This window comes from Petaurus breviceps, unplaced genomic scaffold (genome assembly GCF_028583685.1).
Source record: "Petaurus breviceps papuanus isolate PSGF00001 unplaced genomic scaffold, PetGlider_PUasm1.0 90879, whole genome shotgun sequence".
NCBI lineage: Eukaryota > Metazoa > Chordata > Mammalia > Diprotodontia > Petauridae > Petaurus > Petaurus breviceps.
In genome coordinates this window covers 8,688,218-8,709,481 of record NW_027187368.1, presented here as the reverse complement: position 1 = coordinate 8,709,481, position 21,264 = coordinate 8,688,218, and the positions used below count along the sequence as shown (strand labels likewise).

General features: G+C 40.3%; 1 protein-coding gene across 2 annotated transcripts in view; it reads right to left on the bottom strand.

Annotated features, from left to right (window-relative positions):
• Positions 1–21,264, bottom strand: part of ASTN2 (astrotactin 2) — a 1,158,830-nt gene that overhangs the window by 739,858 nt on the left and 397,708 nt on the right. For both annotated transcript variants that reach the window (XM_069073820.1, XM_069073821.1), the window contains one exon: positions 14,046–14,192. In XM_069073820.1, the coding sequence (XP_068929921.1) occupies positions 14,046–14,192 (147 nt within the window). The remainder of the gene's footprint in view (positions 1–14,045; positions 14,193–21,264) is intronic.

Sequence of the window (21,264 nt, the reverse complement as noted above, 5' to 3'; positions counted from 1 at the left end):
GGAAAAAACACAATGTTCCTACTTTTCTCTTTGTAACATTTTATTAAGTGCTTTAAAAAAAGAAAAAGTCTTTTAGCTGCCTATTCAAATTGTATACATCAATGGAAGCTCACAACTGACATGTATATGCATACCTACAGAGTATCTCAAATCTAAGGCACTCATTCTCTAATGGGCCTACCCTGAGAGTTGGAGGCCTTAAAGTGGCAAATAACTTTGTAAGAAAAGCTATATCTATGCACACAGGCTGGAAAGCACACCTGTGTACATTGTATGGTGATGTGGTACAAACAACAGTGGCTTTGATATTTAGTAATTTTGTCACCATTGGCAAGTTTTTTATTTTTCCTTATCTGTAAAATGCTCACAATAACGCGTGCAACTAGTTACTTCCTAGGTTTGTTGCGGCTCTGTGAAGCGGCAATATTATAGCTTTTCAGTTCCAGTCAAGGCACAATTTTATTGATTGAACGTTCTGTATACATCTGAAAGTGCTATAGAAATACATACATATATACATATATATATTTAAAAATAATACTCATCAATGAGATATATTTCTGAATTATCAATGATATTCATCAATTCATATTCATTACCAATGACATATGTTAATAATAATAATTAACAACAGCAGTATCTTATGAACTCATTAATGGCAGGGAAAATGTCACACACCTAGCAAGGTCTTCCCATGGCCTAGGAGGATTCAATGGGAACTTGGTGAATTTGGCTGATTCAATTATCAGTCACTTAGGAAATTAGGGTATCACAATGGCTCACAGTATGACAATTGTATTCCCAACATAATGATTTGTTTATTTAACTGTTCACTTCTGAATTCAGCAGGGACTGACAGAATATTACAGTAATGCTTTCTGAGTCTCATAATAACAACAATAACAATAAATTATAATAATTGTGCCTGCATTTACTCTTCTGTTCCCAAAATTTTATTTAAAAAAAATATCCTATTTGTTAAGCTATATTGAGACTGCATGATGAGGTTAGTTAAATAAATGATCAATAGTAGGTTGTAAATCACAGTGTTAGAACCAGGGCTATTTCCTAATTTGCCCATCCCTGATATATTCTAGGTCTGACATATCTAAGTGAAATATCTAACTTATACTAATGTCCACAAGAGGGAAGGACGATTAAAGTCATCAGTTACACTCTTCTATACAATTTGTCCATTTTTAGAGTATATTTCTTATTTGTTTATTGGGATTCTTATAGCTTCTTCAAATGTATCACTTTAAATGTATTTTATAATCTTTGTAGAAAATACTGGACTTGGAACTCATATAATTTTGAGACTGCAAACACATGGTAACCTTGGTTTAAATAATAGTTTATGTCTTTACTTTGTAAAAAAACTTTGCTTCCAATAATCTTGTGAAGTGCCCATAGCAAAATCATAGGATCCAGAGATGAAGAGGACCCTAAAAATCATTTTAATGACGAAACAACAAAGATCAGAAAGAAGTGACTTATCTATTGTTACACAGCTAGTAGGTAACAGAGCCAAATTCCACCTCAAGTCCTCTAATAAATCCCACACTCTTTCAACTATATTATCACTGAATTTTTGCAAAGAAGGAAAAAGTATTTCAGAAGAATTTAGACATTTGATAGGTGGCTCAGTGGACAGAGTGCTGGGTTCAAATCTAGTCTCAGACACTTACTAGTTGTGTGACCCTGGGCAAGTCAGTTAACCTCTGTTTGCCTTAATCTACGGGAGAATCTCAGTATCTTTGCCAAGAAAACCCCACAGACAGCACTGTAGACATGCTATGTACATAGGATCATGCAGAATGACTGAACAACAACAATACATGCCTTGGCATTTCCACTAATTGACGAAGTGACTTTGAACAAATCATTCAACCCGGAGTTCAATTTACACAGGGTAAGAGTGAAGATATTGGAGCATATGATAATGATAAAGTAATCCCTTCAGAGTTCTAAGTTAAATGACTTGCTTGGTCACCTGGCTATTGATGATCAGAGTTGGGATTCTGACGCTGGCCTCCATGTCTAATTCTCTTTCTAGTATACCCTGCAGACTCTAGTGAACAAAGAGAAAATGAGCTTTGGGAAGTCAAGCACAAGTGGAGGCCCAACTGGTGCTGTCGGTCCCTCCCCTCCCCTTTTTTTCCCTAACTATTCTTCCTTGTTGGGGATATTAACTGGTAACTGGGCCTTAGCCAAGTAGCAGAAGTATACACATCAGATGTGTCTATGGATATAAATAACGACCTTCAGGGCCTTTGTTTTCTCTAAGGAGTCCAAAGAAGTGACATTAAAAGTGAGTGATTCGAAACAACTGAAATTTAATTAAAAACAAAATTAAAAGTTGTTCCAAGCCTGATGCTCCAGCCAGAAAGACTCAGAGGAAATTAGTAAATGCTACTAATAGCTGGATCCAATTCACAGGCTTCTAAGAGGAGACAGTCATGAGGAAAGAAGATGCATAATCTCCCGATGAAACAATTAAAGATCAGTTCTGAGAAATAATGACAGAGTCGCCTCCCAAGGCAACAAAGAACATTATCTGTTTTTATGTTTGGTCTATCTGCTTTACTCCCCCCTCCCATTTCCATTATGGGAAAGTTCCCTGAAATTCCCTGAATAATCTTTATAATAAAGGCAGCATAGCATAGCAGGACTGGCTTGGGACCAAGAAAAACAGGGTTCAAGTCCTGAATCTAATCCATACTGGCCTGGGCATATCTGTGACCCTGTGCAAGGCCCTAAACCTCTCTAGGATACTCACTAACTCTATAAGTGACACAGAAGGTGCCATCCTCTTCAGGTGGAGGGGCTATCTTCATCTGGCATTTCCCTGTACCAAAACAATCACAGGTTCTGTCCTTATCCCTATAATATATGCATTAATGGACAAAAAAAATCAGAACTTGCCTAATGCAGTGGTAGCATCCAAGCCGTATGAGTAGATGGACTTTGGATGGAGACCCTGGTTGAAAGTTACTCCCACCCCAGCCTCACTTCATCCCTCTATATCATTACTTGAATTCTACCATAGGGTCACAAAACCTCAGACCTGGAAGGGATCAGAGAATTTTAAAAGGAAGGGGCCTTCAAGGTAATAAGACCTCAGGCTTTGGAGTTAGAAGGGACTTTGGGTGTCATCTAATCAGCCCCCTCATTTTAAAGATGAAGAAAGTAAGGCACAGAAAAGCAACTTACTCAGAATTATAGAGTGAATGACAGGGCTAGGATTTGAACCTAGGTCATCTGACACCCATGTGGCTTTCTTAAGGCCTTAAGGATGTGTGTTCTAGAAAGAGTTATTGGTTGTTGTTTCTTTCTTTTTTCCTCCTTCCTTCTCTTTCCTTTATTTTTTTTTCCTTTATCTTCTCTATAACGTGTTCTGTGTCACCACTGGTGCTTTGTGAGCTTGGGTTAAGGACCAAGTCCCTGTTAAGATGCAAATTGCCACTCATCGTTTAGTGTGAACCTCATTGTGTCCTCAGGTAGCTGATGGAGGGCAAGAAAAGAGCATGATCCCATTCCAAGGCCAAAAAGGGGAGGGATGGGTGGAAAGGAGGTGCAGCCATTGAAGGGAACCACGAACAGATAACGGGATGGCAGATATTTGACCAATTTTAGAATTTTGTAGAGGTATAAGACTTATTATCTGTATTGTGTAGAGATGGTGTAGACTGTGCCTTGCTAGTATTATATACTGAGAATCGCATCATTTTAGAACACAAAAGATTAGGCACCCTAGAATCATGGAGGTAGAAGGGCCTAAACACAATGTTAGACCAGGTGAGAATGTAGAATGGAAGAAAGAACTATAATGCATTTGAAAGCATAGATTGTTCATCCTGGGGTGACCCAGGGCTGAGAAGGATTCAAAAACCAAGAGTGTAGATGTAAAAGGCCCCTGAGAACAGAGATATTATTCTCAAAGAAAATCTTGGAGACCATTAAGACTGACCTTATCATTTAACAAATAGGAAAAATGAAGCCCAGGAAAATGGAATAATTTGCCTGGGTCACCACTAATAATGAAAGGCAAAGTCAAGACTAGAACCCATGTCTCTCGATTCCAAGTTTATTTATCTTTCCACTGCTGCAACCCCACTCCTTTCACCCCAAACACCTTTTCTATTATCAGTCTGGCTTCCTCTGGAGGTTGTAAATGCTGGCATTTTTAATGGATACAATATTTCACACTAAGTCTTCAGAAGGCTGTTCCTTTATGCCAAACCTTTTCTTGCCTCTCTTCCTTCACACCAGGTGCCTCTGCAGGCCAGTGTTAACTCTGCATTTTAAATAATGCCTTACAGGAAATGGCTACCCCATGGAGGCTTCAGGAAGCAGCATCACATACACACAGGGGACATCACCTCCAAGGTGGCAGTGAGCTCTTCCCCCTCCCCACATCAACTCATTTTTAAATGTCATTCTAAATAATACTTAAAAGGCTTGAGTCTTTAGGACTGAGCTGCGTTCTGTAATTTGGTGAATTAATTCTGTACGGAGAGAACAGTGACATCTCCTTCTAACTGTCATTCAGGAAGGCTTTCTAAAGGTCCCAAGGATGTGTGTTCTCTAAACACTTGTTGGTTTTTTCTTCCTTCCTCCTTCTTTTCTTTCTCTGTCTTTCTCTGTCTCTCTCTTTCTCTCTCTCTCTGTCTCTCTCTCTCTCTGTGTCTCTCTCTCTCTCTGTCTCTGTCTCTATCTTTCTGTCTGTCTCTGTCTCTCTCTCTGTCTCTCTCTCTCTGTCTCTGTCTCTCTCTTTCTCTGTCTCTCTCTCTGTCTCTGTCTCCCTCTCTCTCTCTCTGTCTCTCTCTCTCTGTGTCTCTCTGTCTCTGTCTCTCTCTGTCTCTGTCTCTGTCTCTCTCTCTCTCTGTCTGTCTCTGTCTCTCTCTCTCTCTGTCTGTCTCTGTCTCTCTGTCTCTCTGTCTCTCTCTCTGTCTCTGTCTCTCTCTCTCTGTCTCTCTCTCTCTCTCTCTCTCTCTCTCTCTCTCTCTCTCTCTCTCTCTCTCTCTCTCTCTCTCTCTCTCTCTCTCTCTCTCTCTCTCTCTCTCTCTCTCTCTCTCTCTCTCTGTCTCTCTCTCTCTCTCTCTCTCTCCTTCTGTCTGGATCTCTGTCTCTGTCGTTTAATTCCTTTTCCTTTCTTAAAAAATGCAGCCTGGGAGGTATGTCTCTGTCTCTGTTTCTCAGTTCAGTATAGGTGGGTTGTTGAATGGTGAGAATATAATCACCTCATAGGAAGGCGACTGACAGAGATCACGTCCTAAGGATGTAAGGGATGGAAAAGAACCAGACTCAGCCAAGGAGTTCACTGGCTCTAGGCAGGCCAACTCTCCAGGGGCCTGGGTGAAGGAGGCAGCTCCTTGGCAGTGCTGAAGGTGGAAATTTGCAGTTACCCTGCAGATCACAGATTGAACAGCTGTACAGACTTGGCTCTAATTGTTCTGAGGGGAGACCGGGGAGGAGAGCCAAACACCAACTCCAACACATGCAGAGCAAGAAGTCAGGGTGATGAGCGGGTTTTAATTGCCAGCCCTATCCCTGATCATCCTTGTTTGTTTTTCTTCAGCCTCTTGATCTGCTTCTCCTCTGATAATTTGTTAGAAGCCAAGTTTCCCAGGATCCCCTGGGACACTTCCTTTAGCATCCCAAGGTGGGAAAGTCTGCAGAAAAGAGGAGGAGAGAATATAGCTCTTAACCAAGGAGACCCAGGTTCTAAGCTGGTTCCTTTTGATCAGGGTAGTCTTGGGAGCACAAGGTCTCAGAGGAAGGACATTTTACCTTCTAAGGGCCACTTATCTGATGTATAAAGAGGCTTTCCTTAGCTGCACAGAGATAGCATGGGGTTGGAGATAAAGGGCTTGAATTGGCGTCAGGAAGACCTAATTTTAAATCCTGCTTCTCCAAACCATTTAACCTAACTCAGTTTCCACATCTGTAAAATTGGGAAATGATAGCTGGATTACTAAGCGAGGGCAGTCAGGAGGCCCAAATGAGAGAATAATTACAAAGTACTCTGTAAAAATGCTCCAGATAAATGTCAAATATTGTCTGTGACTGGTTTTATTACACAGGAAGAGCACTTGGATGTGTATAATGTAGAGATCAATACATTTTGTATCAGAAGAGCTAGGTTCAAACTCTGGCTATGTTCCTTAATTACCTGTGTGAGATCTAGCCTTTGATTTCCTCTATAACATAAGGAGGTTGGCTTCAACAGCCGATTAACAAACATTTATTAATACGTTACCACTGTGCCAACCACTGAATATCCAAACCCTATGATCCTAAAATTAAACTGTATAATAATACTATCTAGTATTTATACAGTGTTAGGGTTCGCAAAGTGCTTTTCATATGTTGTTTCTTTTTTTCGCCTCCAAGAGCAAATACAAAATGCTCTGGCATTCAAAGCCTTTCATAACCTAATCCCCTCCCTCCTACCTTTCTAGTCTTCTTATATCTTACTCCCTAATGCATACTATTGGATCCAATGATACTAGCCTCCTGGCTGTTTCCTGAACAAGTCATTCAATATCTAGGCTCTGGCATTTTCCCTGGCTGTCCCTCATCTGCTCCAACTATTGACCTCTCTGGCTTCCTTTAAGTACCAACTAAAATCCCACATCCTACAGGAAGGATGTTCGACTTTTTGTGACCCCATTTTGGATTTTCTTGGTAAAGATAATAGAGTGGTTTGCCATTTCCTTCTCCAGCTCATTTTACAGATGGGGAAACTGAGGCAACCAGGGTTAAAAGATTTGTCCAGGGTCACGCAGCTAGTAAGTGCGTGAGGCCGGATTTAAACTCAGGTCTTTCTGACTCCAGGTCCAGTGGTCTATCCACTGTGCCGCCTCACTGCTCCTGAGCTCTCCTCAGCCCCTCTTAATTCTGATGCTTTCCTGTTGATTTTTTCTAATTATCCTATGTATCTCTTGCTTTGTATTTATTTACATCTTGAGCTCTTTGAGGGCAGGGACTGTCTTTTGTCTCTTTTTTTATCCCCAGCACTTAGCACAGTGCCTGGCATGCAGTAGGTACTTAATAATGGTACTGATGGATTGATCTTTTGGTTCTCAAACAACCCTGGGTGCTAATGGTAGGCACTATTACTGTCTCCATTTTATAATGAGAAAACTGAGGCCAACAGAAGCTTGGTAATTTGCCCAGGGTCACATAGCTATTAAATCTTTGGATCAGGATTTGAACTCAAGTCTTCCTTTTTCCAAGTATCACCAAGTTTAGAGTGAGCAAGGGTTTGGCATGCCCCACCAAGGGTTATGTAAAAGGCATTGGGAACTTATTTTCCTCATTTGTAAAACATGGATACTCATAACTGCCTTACCTATTTCATAGTATTGTGAAGTTTCTGTGAGAAAGTATATGAAAAATTATTTATAAGTATAAAATACTATAAATATGTGAGTTATTGTTATTAAGTGTGATAGACCAGGCTGGATACTCCCTAACATGGTGGCACTAGCCCAGGAACACTTTTTGCTTATTACTTAGCACAGCTATAATCCATACCTACTAAACTCAGAGTCAGATGTTTGAACTTGCCTATATTATTACTCTACAACCTTGAGAAAGGTAACTTTTGTAACCCTGGTTTCTTAATCTGTAAAATGAAGAGTGTGGGGGATTAGATAATTTCTTAGGTTCCTTTCAGTTCTAGGTCATACAGTCCTTTTCAATTCCTTTTCCTCTCTTTTATTTTATTTTTGGGGGTGTCAACTACCCTAAAATAGGGTTGGGGGGGAGGGAATAAGCCTAATTCCTCTAGAATAGCAGCAAGGGAAGGGGTGGGGGGAGCATATCTAACTCTGAATCATTCCACTTTCCTGAGCCTCCTCCCACCCCCCTGCCACACTCCCCTTCCCATCCCTGAAAGCCAAAATGGCAGAGAGCTCACAACAGCAGGATGGAATTATTAACAAGAGGAAATTAAGCTCTCCCACCCCTCACAGCCCTCCACCCCCGGTTCCTGGGAACATATTTCTGGACGCGATCTGCTATCAAAACAGAGAAATTAGTCTCCAATTTTGGACGTCAAACTCAGTTATCCCCTTTTGTTAAGGAGTGAAATTAGTAACAATTCATCCTGGGATGAAGCCAAGCCGGCATCTCAGCATAGAGTGTCATTAAAAATTCCAACCCAACTGGATGTGGAGCTGGCCTTAAATGCTCGAGAATATTCCGCTGGCAGAGCATTTTTCTCTGCTCTTTTTAACCTGGGGATTGGTTGTTATTTAAGGAAGCAATGGCTTGAAGCAGTTTTCCTTCTGCAGTCTAGGGGGCCAGGAGCCCCTAATGAAAAGGTTTTAGGAAAACTGATACCACTTCAGTGATTTCTACCAGCCTCTGGCACCCACTCCTGGGTGTCGTTGAACATGTTGCCCATTAAGTAAATGGGGGAGAAGGGGAGGGGAAAAAGTTTTCATAGTTTATAATTATATTTCCAGTTTCATTACCAATCTCATTTTAATTCCAACAGGAACCTTTCCTCCCCTTCTCCCTACACTCTCACGTGTGCATAGTCATTAAGTGTGGGTTGGAGTTCATCCTATTTTCCCTGATTTCAGCATATTAATCTGGTTTATTGGTATTTCATTGCCACCTCCCTTTGGGTGTTCTGGATCTCAGTTTAATTTATATTTTCCCCTCTTTCCAGCACTCTGGGACTAAAGTAGTTTCATTTTCACACTGAAGCACTATGTTGTGTTTAGTAGGACTCTCCCATCTTTGGGGAAGTAGGGAGGGGTCTTGAAGTAAGGAAGCCAGCAGCTGAGATCAGGGCTGCTCAATGGTCATTTCCTGGCTCCAACACAGACTGGAGAAACAACATGACTGAGTTGATAGAAAACCAGTTTTGGGGGCAGGAGGATCTGGATTCAAGTGCTCTTTTGGACCAAGAAGATCTGTGTGATGCTGCTCAAATCCCTTAGCTTCTCAGTATTGCCACATAACCTCTAAGATTATAAACTGAAGAACAGGTACCAATCTACATAGCCCAAGTGGGTTACTTCAGTCAGGAGTTTCTTACACCAATGAAACCATAGGTATAGACAAAAGAAAAAAAATCAAGGATAGATTACAGATGGTGATATATCAAATCATAATGGAGCCCTATAGATAATCTGGTCCAATCCTCTCATTTTACAAATGCAACTGAGGCCTAGAGATGGTAAATGATGTTCCTAGGGTCATTTAGGTTATCTGTAGCAGATGTGTGACTTAAATCCAGGTCTTCTAAATGAAAATCTAGGGTTCTTTCCACTATACTGTACTGTGTCTGCTTGACATATCTCTTTGGGATAGTCAACAACCTCATCCATTTATTAGTTCAATACATAAATCTTTATTGTTCATCTAACAAACATTTATTGAGTCTACATTATTAACTCACTTTGTGACCTTAGGCAAAGCTGAATTTTTAAACAAGATTACTATTTCTGATAAAAATGGAACTAGGCAATCCCTAAGTTCCTTCCAATTCTGAATAACTTTCTCTCTTTGAGCCTCAGTTTCCCGGTTACAAAATGGAAGAGGTGGACTAGATGTTTTCTAAGGTCTCTACAGGTTCCAACACTGTACATTTTATGCTCTAATATTCTATGTCCAGGATTAGCAAACTACAGCCTGGGGCCCAATCCAGGCTGTAGCCTGTTTTTATACAATGAAAGAGCTAAGAATATTTTGGGGGTATTGTTTTTGTTTTGTTTTACATTTTAACATACAATTAAACTTTATTATGAATGTAAAAAAACATTCTTAGCTCCAGTTATTCAACAACAGGCATTGGACTGAATTTGGTCCATAGGCCATAGTTTGCTGAACCCTGAGTTCTTTCTTTCCTAAACATTTTATCATTCTAGTAGAATATAACCTCCTTAAGGGCAGGACTACATTTATTTTTCATCTTTGCATCTACCTTACATAGCACAGTGCCTTGCTTTTGTTGTTTATTTAATGTTTGCTCTTTATCTAAATTGGATCCTAAGTCCCAACTACCAGCTAGAACCTCTGCCCATCATTGTGGAGTATACAAATGAGAATGAGAAATGTTCCCCACTCCAATGGAGTCTAGTGATGAGGGCTATGGTAGAAAAAATCTATACACATTACAATAATACAAAGAGGTATAATATGAGAAAAAAAATTAAGAGAAACTATTATTAAAGTTAAGAGGTAGGAGAGACCAATTCTGATATGTTGTGATCAGAAAAGACTCCTCGGAGAAAGTGGCACTTGAGATAGTTTTGAATACTACTAAATGATAGAATGCCAATGAGCAGAGATTAGAGAAGGAGGAATTTCAAGTACAATCAATGATGTGAACAGAGGTGCAGAGGAGAAGAGTCATGAGGTCTATTTCTAATAACAAATGGTACAGAGGTAACAACGAATCACCAAACGTTTTAGTAAAAATCACAGTGCATTGCAACTTTCCACCAAGGTAATGGATGGCCACTAACTTTAAAAATTTGGGGGAAAAGCACATTATAAAATTCTTAAAGCACTACAGCTAAAATCCAAACTCCTTATGCTTGTAGTCAGGGAGAAGTAGACAGCAGAGAATCACAGAATCTTCATTCTGGAAGGGACTTTAGGGGCCATTGAATTCAAACAGCTCCTAGACAGGAATCTCCTCTGTGACTACTCCAACAAACAGTAATCCAGTTGATGTTTGAAGACCTTCAGAGAGGAGGAAGCCACCACCTCCCAAGGCAGCTCATTCCATTTCTTTGGCAGCTCTAATTTTTTGATCATTTTTCCTTGTATCAAGCCTCTCTGAAGCTTCTGCACATCACCCTGAGTCCTGCCCTGTGGGGCCAAGCAGACCAAGTCTATTGAATCCCTCTTTCCCATGACAGCTTTTCAAAGACTTGAAAAGTATTGCTGCCCTCAAGTCTTCTTTTCTCTACACTTAACATCTGTAGCTCTTTTCAATTGCTCTTCCAATTCATCATCCTGGGCACTTTCCCTGCTCCCAAACTCCCCACAACACACATACCTTGCTGACAAGTTAGTTAGATGCAATCAACATTCTTCCTAAAAAAACAGAAATGCTTTATCCTGGTCAAACTGGAGTGCATTTGCTCATCCATTCATTCATCCATCCAACATTAAACCCAGACAGTCACAGCAGAGGAGTAGTAGAGAGGAAGGGATTGGAATCAGAGCTCCTGAATTGTAGATTTTAAAGCAAGAAAAAATAAGGATATAATCTCGTTTGACCATTTCACTTTATAGATGATCTTAGGATCATAGATTTAAAGCTAAAAGGGGACATTGACTCTAACTTCTTTGTTTTATGATGAGGAAACTGAGGTACACAGACATTGAATTACTTGCCTTGTATGATATAGCAAGTGTCTGAGGGTGGATTTAAAACCAGGTCTTTCTCATTTCTTTCCTCATTTCAAGTGTACTTGCTTCTTCCTGGTGAAAGAGACTGGGGGGGCGGTGATTGGCCCAACTATGCATCCATCAAGCAGGTGAGTTCAGAATGAAGTTCTCAGACTCTAAATCTCAGGTACAGAACATGCTTTGGTGAATTCCTCCTCATCCAAAGTCACAGATTAAGTTGGGGGAGGGGAGATGCTTACATGTAGAACTTAAACTCAGGTCTTCTCCTTCTAGGCCAGTGCTTTTCCCCCTTGGCTATGAAGCCTCTGGAAACGTAAGATCCTCGAGAACAGGAATGATTTCATTTTTGAATTTCTATATCCAGCACTTAGCACATGCCTGGTTCTGAGTAGGAACTAAATAAATGTTTGTTGATTGATTGACTATCTGGATTCTAAGGAATTGAGAATATGTGGGTGGGTGGGACAGTGGAGATTCACCCAGGAACTATGTCCTCACACAGTCAGATGATATGAAGTCACTGGCATCCCAGACAAGAGCAGTGGGGGTATGTGTGTAGGGGAGGACGGCCAAAAATTTGGACAAGGGCTGCCGTCAGTATTTATTGTTATTGCCAGCTTGGCTCTAGGTGTGTTGTGTCTCACTGACCTTTTCTATGTACTGTGCAGTAAGTATCAAGTGCAACTTTCCTCTAACATGAGGGCAAATTTCATTTTCTTCTTGCAGACGAGACCCATTATTCAGTCGGTTCCAATTCCTCAGCTCAATGGCATTGACTTTCCTGGCTGGTGCTTGAGGCTGCCTAGGAGCATTCTCTCTTTCCCAAAGCAGATTAAATCTAAGCTTTTTGGGAGTGGGGTAAGGGAGGGATGGGAAGGCAGGGGAAGAGTGGTGACAGAAGGATTCTGATGCCATGGTCACAGGCCGAGGAGGCCAGATAGAGATGGGAAAGAAAAGAAAGAAACATTTGTTAGGCACCTTCTATGTGCCAGGCACTTACTGAGCACTTTCAAACATTATCCTATTTAATTTTCAAAACAGCCTTGAGAGGAGGGTGCAATTATTATCCCCATTTTACAGTTGAGATAATAAAGGCAGATAGAGGTTAAGTCACTTGCTAGTCACATAGCTGGTGGCTATCAGAGACAGGATGTGATATGAACTCATCTTCCTGATTTCAGGTCTGGCACTCTCTCTACTGGGTCGCTTACTTGCCTCTAGGGACCTAAATGACCAATGAGGCCCCTTCCAACTTTGGAAAGCTGAATTAATAGTACACTCCTTCCACTTGCTTTATTACCTAAACTTCTGGCACTGTGTCTGACCCATTGACTTATACTTTTGCTCTGACTTCCTCAAACCCTAATGAGCCTTCTTAGTTTGAGACCCTTGCTTGCCTTGACCTCCAGTGTTTTCACAAGATGTGATTAAAATCTATTTTCTGGTTACCTACTACAACTTCTGCTCCCTCTTTGTCATTTCTCAGACAACATGACAGTCCCTTAGCATTGTAATCATAATTTATTTATATGTTAAAAATTCTAATTGGGTGCTTTGGAAGCAGCCAATGAGAAGACCCAGTTAGATGCTCTCTAAACTACCTACTCACTCTAAATCCTATAAATTTCAGAGAAGTCAGTATTAAAGCGTATCTTTTCAATAATGCAGTGGTGCTAATGGGAGCAAAGCAGCTGATGGGAAGTGTAAGAGGGGAGTATTTGGGATGCTACTTTAGAAAGAAACACATTTTAAAGATATATACATTTTAAAGGAAATACAATCCTATTCCTTTCAAGGGCTTCCAAGAAATCCTAAATAGATTAACAACTTAGTTGCCCAACACAAGTCTCTAGGGGATCTGCTTCATTGAGCACATGAACATGATTAGCAAATAGAATCCCCTTTTTGGGTTTGCAAATAGAAACTTTAAAATTGCTTTTAAATCTATTTATTCAGAAGTAGTTTAATAATTACCCCCATAATCCTGTTTCCATTGTTTGTTTCCTTACCATACCCTTTCTTAATGGTAATACAGAATGTAAAATCTAGTCCAAATCATCAGTTTCTTTATTTGTCCAAGGAGAGAGCTTAATCTCCAAGGTCCTTCCCAAATCTAACATTCACAGAGATGAAAGGGTATTAGAAATAAGCTAGTCCAGGTATTCTTTACCTTTTCTGTGTACTAGCCCCTTTTGGCAGTCTCATAAAACCTATGGACAGCTCAAAATACTGTTTTTAAAAGCTCAAAATAAAATTCATAGGATTGTAAAGGAAATCAATTACATTGCAATACAATTGCCAAAATATAAAAACAACCCCCCAATTTAGAGACCCCAAGAACCACAGATCTCTTACATTCCAACCTCTAAGGTCACTTCTAACCCTGATACTCCATGTCCTATGGCCTAACATTCTATTTTTTCTAAAGTCATTCACAGCTCTGATGTTCTATAATTCTAATCACACATTCTCAATGAATGCTTTTGCATTAAGGAGGCTTTGATGGTTCAGAATCAATTAAGGCAGCTCCTTTTTTTGTGAATTGGAATCTCAAGATTAGGGTCACACATAGAGAACACTTAACTACTCTTAGCTGAAAGGTGTTGTGGGGGTTCAGGACACTGTGGCTGTCTTAAGTACTCGCTGCTTTTGGCTCTTACCATCTGCAATGAAGTGCTCTGGCACATGGAGCGTCACCTTCACAGTCAAGGGGCAGGACAGCTGATTTCCACACACCATGGCCAGGACACAGGAGCTCACTGCAATCAATGTGAGGGCTGTCTTGTTCACGGGGCTTTTCAGCAGACCTGAAAATCATCAAATAATGATTCAATCACATGCAATGACTTACTAAGGCAGGAATGACAGTGGGGATATTTTGAGATTTTCTTTTCTTAAATTTCAAAAATAATAACATGCAATGAATCCTCCACTAGCTAGTGAATCTTCCATGTTTTCAAATACACAGACATGTCAGTACTCCTAGGATCTTTTGGCTTTGCCGTTTGTTTGCCAACAAAGCCGAACCTACAAAATAACTTTATAATTTTGTTCTAGAAAGAAAATATTTAATGGGTAATACCAGAGTATCAATATATAATCATGTAATTCATAATTAATTAATGAATAAATTAATATGTTATAAGTTGAACTACCAAGAATATGTTCTCCGGACCATCAGGTATATTTTTACCTCAACAACATGTAAATATTTTGAGATTTTTAATAGTGAAGGTTGAAAATTAGAAGAATTCATCAGTCTTTAGTTTTAAGTCATAAAATTCAAATTATCATAATCTTTTTGGATTTAGAATTAGAAGGGATATTAAAGATCAAAGCCTTCCATTTTACAGAGGAGGAAACTGAGCCCCAGAGAAAGTAATTTAATCAAGGTCACAGAGAGTAAATAGAAGAGCTAGGATTCAAAACCCACATCTTTTGACTCTAATTCAAGGACTCTTTTACTTCTAATAGCTGATTTCCCAAATATATGATGGAAATGGGTTTTTTATGTAGATAGCCAAGTATTTATTAACAACAGCATGAAGATGACTGTTGTGTTCCAGGGACTGGTACTTCCATCATGTAGCCACGCAAGCCTAGAGTTCCATTTGCTTTTGTGTAGAATTTGTCTCCCCACCCCCTCCTTCCTTTTAGACAGACTTTTATCAAGAGCAGGAAGAGATGTTCTGGGTGAATGGGATATTGAACTCCATTAGTGTCTGTATCAGACACAAATGGATGTCATTCTGCAACATCACGAGATGCATTTGGCTCTGACTTACCTTCTTGAGGGCACTTTCTGCAATCCTGGAAAGCCTATCTGAAGTTTGAAGTCCTGTTTTTCTTTTAAATCTCTTCTCTATGACAGAATGGCTTTATCTATACATCTATCTTAGCTTCACATAAAAGAATAAATTCAATAGACATTTATTAAGCACCTACTATTTGGAAGGCTCTGGGCTATATGTTGTGGGAAATTTAAATATGGATAGGACATGGTCCCTTCCCTCAAGGAGGTTAAATTCACTGTTGGGGCAGGGGAAAGATATATACATAAATAACAGTATAATTAAATAATAGTAATAGTTAACATTTATATAACACTATGTGCCAGGTACTGGCACAATTAATATTTCATTTGATCCTTACAAGAACTCTGGGACACAGGTGCTATTAGTTAAAAATTGTAAATGTATGAGAGAAGTACAAAGTGCTGGGAGATTTCCCCTCCCCCATCCCCTTCTAGCAGGGGAAATAAAGCAAAATTTCTGAGACAAAGTGGGATTTGAACTGAGTCTTGAAGCATGGGTAGAATTTGAACAGGTAGATATGAGCACTGAAAAGCCTTCCGGGTGTACAGGACAGTGGGGCCTAAGGAAAGAAGAATAGAAAAGATAACAGACCACTTGGGGAATGGGATGAACACCATTTTGATTATTGAGAAGCAGAATTCTGGTATTGGGGTACAGTAAAATTGACACTGTATCTGGAATCAGCAAACCTAGGTTCAAATTTCAGCTTTATCACAATTGTATGACTTTTGGCAAAACAATTAACTCAGTTAGATATTGATGTGTTCAGGTTTAAAATAAGAAGGTGGAATGGAGTAGGCAAGATGATTTCTTAAAGAACATAAAGCCTAAGAATTATGGATCAGAACCTCCATTTTGGGACAAAGCTTAAGATATATATGAAAAATAAGCTGATGGGTAATTCTGAAATACTTTTGTTGAAGTCATTCCATATTTTAAAATGGCAAAAAAAAAATCTCATGATCAGCACATTGAAATGAGAGACCCCTATCCGAAATGAATAGGGAGTGGACTTGTCTGCAACAGACTGATGACAGCCGTTTCCCAGAGAGCCCAGAATTGTAGGATCATAGCATGTCAGAGCTGACAGACCATAAGGGACCATCTATTCAACTCCCTCATTTTACAGAGAAGGAAACTGAGTCTCATAGGTGTGAGATGACTCCCCCTAACATGATCCCCCACCCCAATATTGCACAAGCTAGGATTCAAATCTATATCTTTTAATTCTCATCTCTATACCCAAGATCTCCCAAACTTCCAATTTCTGATAAATAAGGGCAAAGAACAAAAATTTGACTACACCATCTCCCTCCCCCAATGCAGAGAGCGAAAGCAGTTGGGGTTTTCATAAGGAGAGGGTGTGCTGCCCTTACTGCCCAGTCCCTTGTACCTATTCTGAATCCAGTCAAACTAGCATTTATTAAATGACTATTATGTGCAAAGCACTGGGATAAGGACTGGAATATAAAAACCACCCATTATTCTTTGCATAGCTGTTTATGTGCTGCCTCCACTAAAAATGAAAAGGCTGATGGAGAAAAGAGAGGGATGGATTAAAAGAAAAGGGATTTTTTTTTATTATGATCAGCAACTTATCCATCACCTGCCTTAAGGAAATCCAATTTTCTATGGTTTATCCCTAAAGAAAGGAAGCAGAAAAACACAAAGAGATCTAGTCTAGAACACACAGTAAACAGATGCCCAGGGAGTAGCTAATCGGTCCTGTAAAGTTACCACGGCAACGGCACCTGGCTGTGACCTCACAGTGGGAACAGGAGTGAAAGAGCACACGTCAGGCAAAACCAACCCAACACGAGTCTTCCTGCCTCAGGGAACAGGGCAGCATGCTCAATCCTCAGTGGGCACAATGCTGAGGCTTAGAAACAAATACTGCTGATGGTCTGTTTTGCAGGCTTGAGGAGAGGCCCCAGGACACTCTCAGCAGTAGCTAGTCAGTGGGAAAATAAACATTTATTAAGCACCTACTATGTGCCAGGCACCATGCTAAGCCCTGGGGATTCAAAGAAAAGCAAAAGACAATCTCTTCTCTCGAGGAACTCGCAGTTTAATGGGGGAGACAACTTGTAAACAACTGTGCACAAGCAAGCTACGCAAAGGGTCAACTGGAAGACACCAGTAGAGGAAAGACACCAGAATTAAGGGGCGTAGGGAAAGGCCTTGGAGACTTGGGGATCTTAGCTAGGCTTGAAGGAAGCCAGGAATTGAGATGAGGAAGGAGAACTCCAGGCATGGAGGACGGTCAGTGAAAATGCCTGGATGGGGTATGTTCTTCCAGGAACAGGGAAGCCAGTATGAATTGGATCCCAGATTACACATGGGCATGTAATGTGTAAGAAGAGCAGAAAGGAAGGGGAGGGCCCCGGTTGTTAAGGAATCTGAATGCCAACTGGAGGACTTTATATTTAGTCTAGAGGTGACATGGAAGCACTTGAGTTGAGTAGGGGAGTGACATGGTCAGAACTATGCTTCAGGAAGATAATTTTGACAATGGAAGGGAGGATGGACTGGGATGGTAAGAAACAGAGCAAGCAGCACAGTAGGCTAATGCAATAATCCAAGGGTGAGGTGATGAGGGCTTGCATCAGGGTGGTGGCAATATCAGACAAGAGAAGGAGGAGTATGTGAGAGAGTGGGCATTGTGTTAAGGCTTAGAAACAAATACTGCTGATGTCCTATGTTCTTCGGAATAAGAAGGGTCTCCAAGACCTTTGCAGAAGCAACTAGGAAGGGGTGGCTAGATGGCACAGTAAATAGAACACCCGCCCTGGAGTCGGGAGGACCTGGGTTCAAATCCAGCCTCAGACACTTAACACTTACTAGCCATGTGACCTTGGGCAAGTCATTTAACCCCAATTGCTCTGCCTTCCCCCCTTCGAAAAGGGGGGAAAAGAAGCAACTAGGAAGAGGAAAGAATTCAGAGTCCTGTCATCAGGCAGCCTGTGACAGGGAAGGAGGCAGAATTCAACCTGAGTGGGAGGCAGAGGCCCCATGAAAAATTCCAAACTGCAGGGGAAGCAGTAAGGCAGCTTAATCAAATTCTGCACTGGAGATCTGGCATAAGAAAAACTGAATTTTAGCTCAGCTCCTTGATAACTCTGAGGCCTCAGGCAAATCAGCTCCTCTCCTAGAGACTGCTTCATCATTTACAAAATGGAGGGGTTGGACTACAGCATCTCTGTGGCTTCTTCCAGTTCAAAAGTCAGTAATTGTATGATTCTAATTCCTACAGCTGAAGAAAGTGAATATTCAAGGCCCCCTTTTCCTTTTTCTTCTCCCTCCTTGCCTCAATTCCTCTCAAAACAGCAAAGAAAGACTGAAAACACATTGCTTTGGAAATTCGACTAGAAACATTTCCACTTTGTTGATCCACACACGTTGCCTATAATTTCAGGTTTGATTGATTCTCCTTCTGGAAATGCCAAGTTAGAAGAACAGAATCAATCATATTTCAGTTGAATTCAAAGCAGAATGAATCACACTTTACATTGAGAAGAATGAGGTGCCTCAACAATGGGCCCCATTCTCACAGGGCCCTTCTTGGTAGAAAATTCCCATTTGCTAAACCCCTATTGATTGGCTTATTCCAGGTAAATGGACAGAATTCTCAACAGACAGAATCACAATTCAACTCAGATTGTTAGAATCCAAATCCATTCCTTGTTCCACTATGCCATGCTGCATCTTCAGCCTCTTAGATCTGACACTGCTAAAGATAATTCTGGGCAGGGATTTTAATAACAATGAATTTCTACATGGAGGTTTGATAGCATTGAAGAAATTGTGGACAATAGGAGTAGATTGAGGCAATAAGTTCCTTTATTTGTTTTTATTTTTGGAGGGGGGAAGGCAGGGCAATTGGGGTTAAGTGACTTGCCCAAGGTCACAGGGCTAGCAAGCGTTAAATCTCTGAGGCCAGATTTGAACTCAGGTCCTTCTGACTCCAGGGCCGGTGCTCTATTCACTGCACTACCTAGCTGCCCCAATAAGTTCCTTTAAATACTCTTAAGAAAATACAGGTTAGAGGGGGTAGGGTGGTATTGAGGAAATGATACAGTGCTTTCCATTTTTTCCATCTTCTTCCTAACAAAAATATTAAAAAATATTTTTTAATATTATAGGCTATGTAAATCAATGAAATATCTACAGTCTCCAAAAAAAAAAAAATCCAAATCTGGATGACCCCTGCCTTGCCTTGATCTCTAGTAGCTGAATTCTCCTTGCCCCTTGTACTATCTCCTCCCAGGTTTATGATCCTGGTTTATTCCTGGCAATGGCTATCATTGTCATTTGAATGGAATTTTAAAGATTGTGGGTGGGGTAATGATACTACCTTCCAAGAAGCCTTCCTAATCCTCTCTGTAGTCACACATTCTCACTCAGATGTCCTGTAGAATTTTGGTTTGTACCTCTCCAATATGCTTATACAATGATACACACTTACAGTTCTCTGTGTTTGGGTCTCTTGCCTGCTTAGACTGAAAATTCTATAAGAGCAAGGGTTGTGTCCTATCAAAACTTTACATATCCCACAGCACCTAGCATAAGGCTCTGCATAGTTAGGTATTCAATAAATGTTTGTTGAATGAGAAAATAAATGAACCAATGAATTTTTTAGAAAATAGCTCCTTTTAGCTGCCCTGGTTGCCACTGTGATCCATATCTGTTGGCAGCTTTTACAGCTTTTCTTTGTTGATAATAAAATAGTCTACATCTTGTACATGGACCTTGCTCCTGGTAGGTGGCTTCTGGTGGAAACTATTCAACTGGCTCTACAACAGGAATTTTTTTGCTCTTTCCTAGCACATTATGGAAGGCTGTCTAGACATGCCAAAGTAAGACTCAAAGGTGTCAGTTAGACTAAACATAACTGGCTCAAAGGGGCAGAGATGAGAGCCAAGATTATCTGTCAAGAAAGACTCTCACATGGGTTATAGTCTTTCTTTGTTTTTACATAAATTCTCATTTACAGTGCTCCAATTTCTGCTTCTAGTCCAACACCCTTAATTTACAAGAGGAAAATGAGGCTCACAGTGATTAAGTACTTGCCCAAAGTAAAACAAGGACTAAGTAGCACAGCAGGAATTTGAGTCCAGATCTGTTATGTCAAATCTAGTGCTCTTTCTATGGCAATTGCAACATCTCTGGCCCTTGCCTCATCTCTTACCAGAATATCACTTTCACCAAATTACCAAAGCTCATATTTGTAGGGCACCGCCAAAGTTCCCTAGTCCAAAGCTGCCTGAATAGACACCCCTCTTCTAATATCCCTGAAAGGGAATAATCTAGCTTTGAATTAAAAATTTCAAGTAAAAGTGAATTTCCACAGTGTCCTCAGGAAGCCCATTGGAGAGTTAAAATGATTATTTCTTATATTGAGCCAGAATCTGCTTTTGTAATTTCTACTCATTCTGTTGCTTCTGTCATTCGTATCTATCTCCCATTTAAAAGTAACTATTGTGTTTTCCCACCACCCATTAAATTTTCTTCTCCATAAAGCAGCCTTTGCCTATTAGTATATGAATAGACTCCAGTTCTCTCATCATCTTCATCTTCCTCATCTAGACATGCTTTTACTGGTCAATCTTTTCCAAAAATACCATGTCCACAATGAAAGATAATACTACAGATGATGTCGACTGAAAGGCATAGACTATTACCTGCCTTGCCCTGGATTCTTGCTTTGTTACTTCAATAGATATGTAACCTCACAGACGGGGGTTCTCCAATGGTACAGATCACCACCAATCTATCCCTTCTCATTCTATGGGACTCATGTCCATGTAGTCCCAAAGATTGTCTGCGGAAGTTCCAACTAAACTTTCTAGGGTCCCTCCATTAGAACTTTCAGCCTTATGTAGGCACCAATGTAGCACATAGGCTCTCTCAGTCATTCCTTCCTCTCAATAGCTTGATCCTTCTCTGTGGTCCTTCTACCTTCTTTGGAATTTAGACATTTTTTTGATAATGTCTTTTATGCAGCTTTTGGGCACAATTTTCTTCCTTCCTTCCTTCCTTCCTTCCTTCCTTCCTTCCTTCCTTC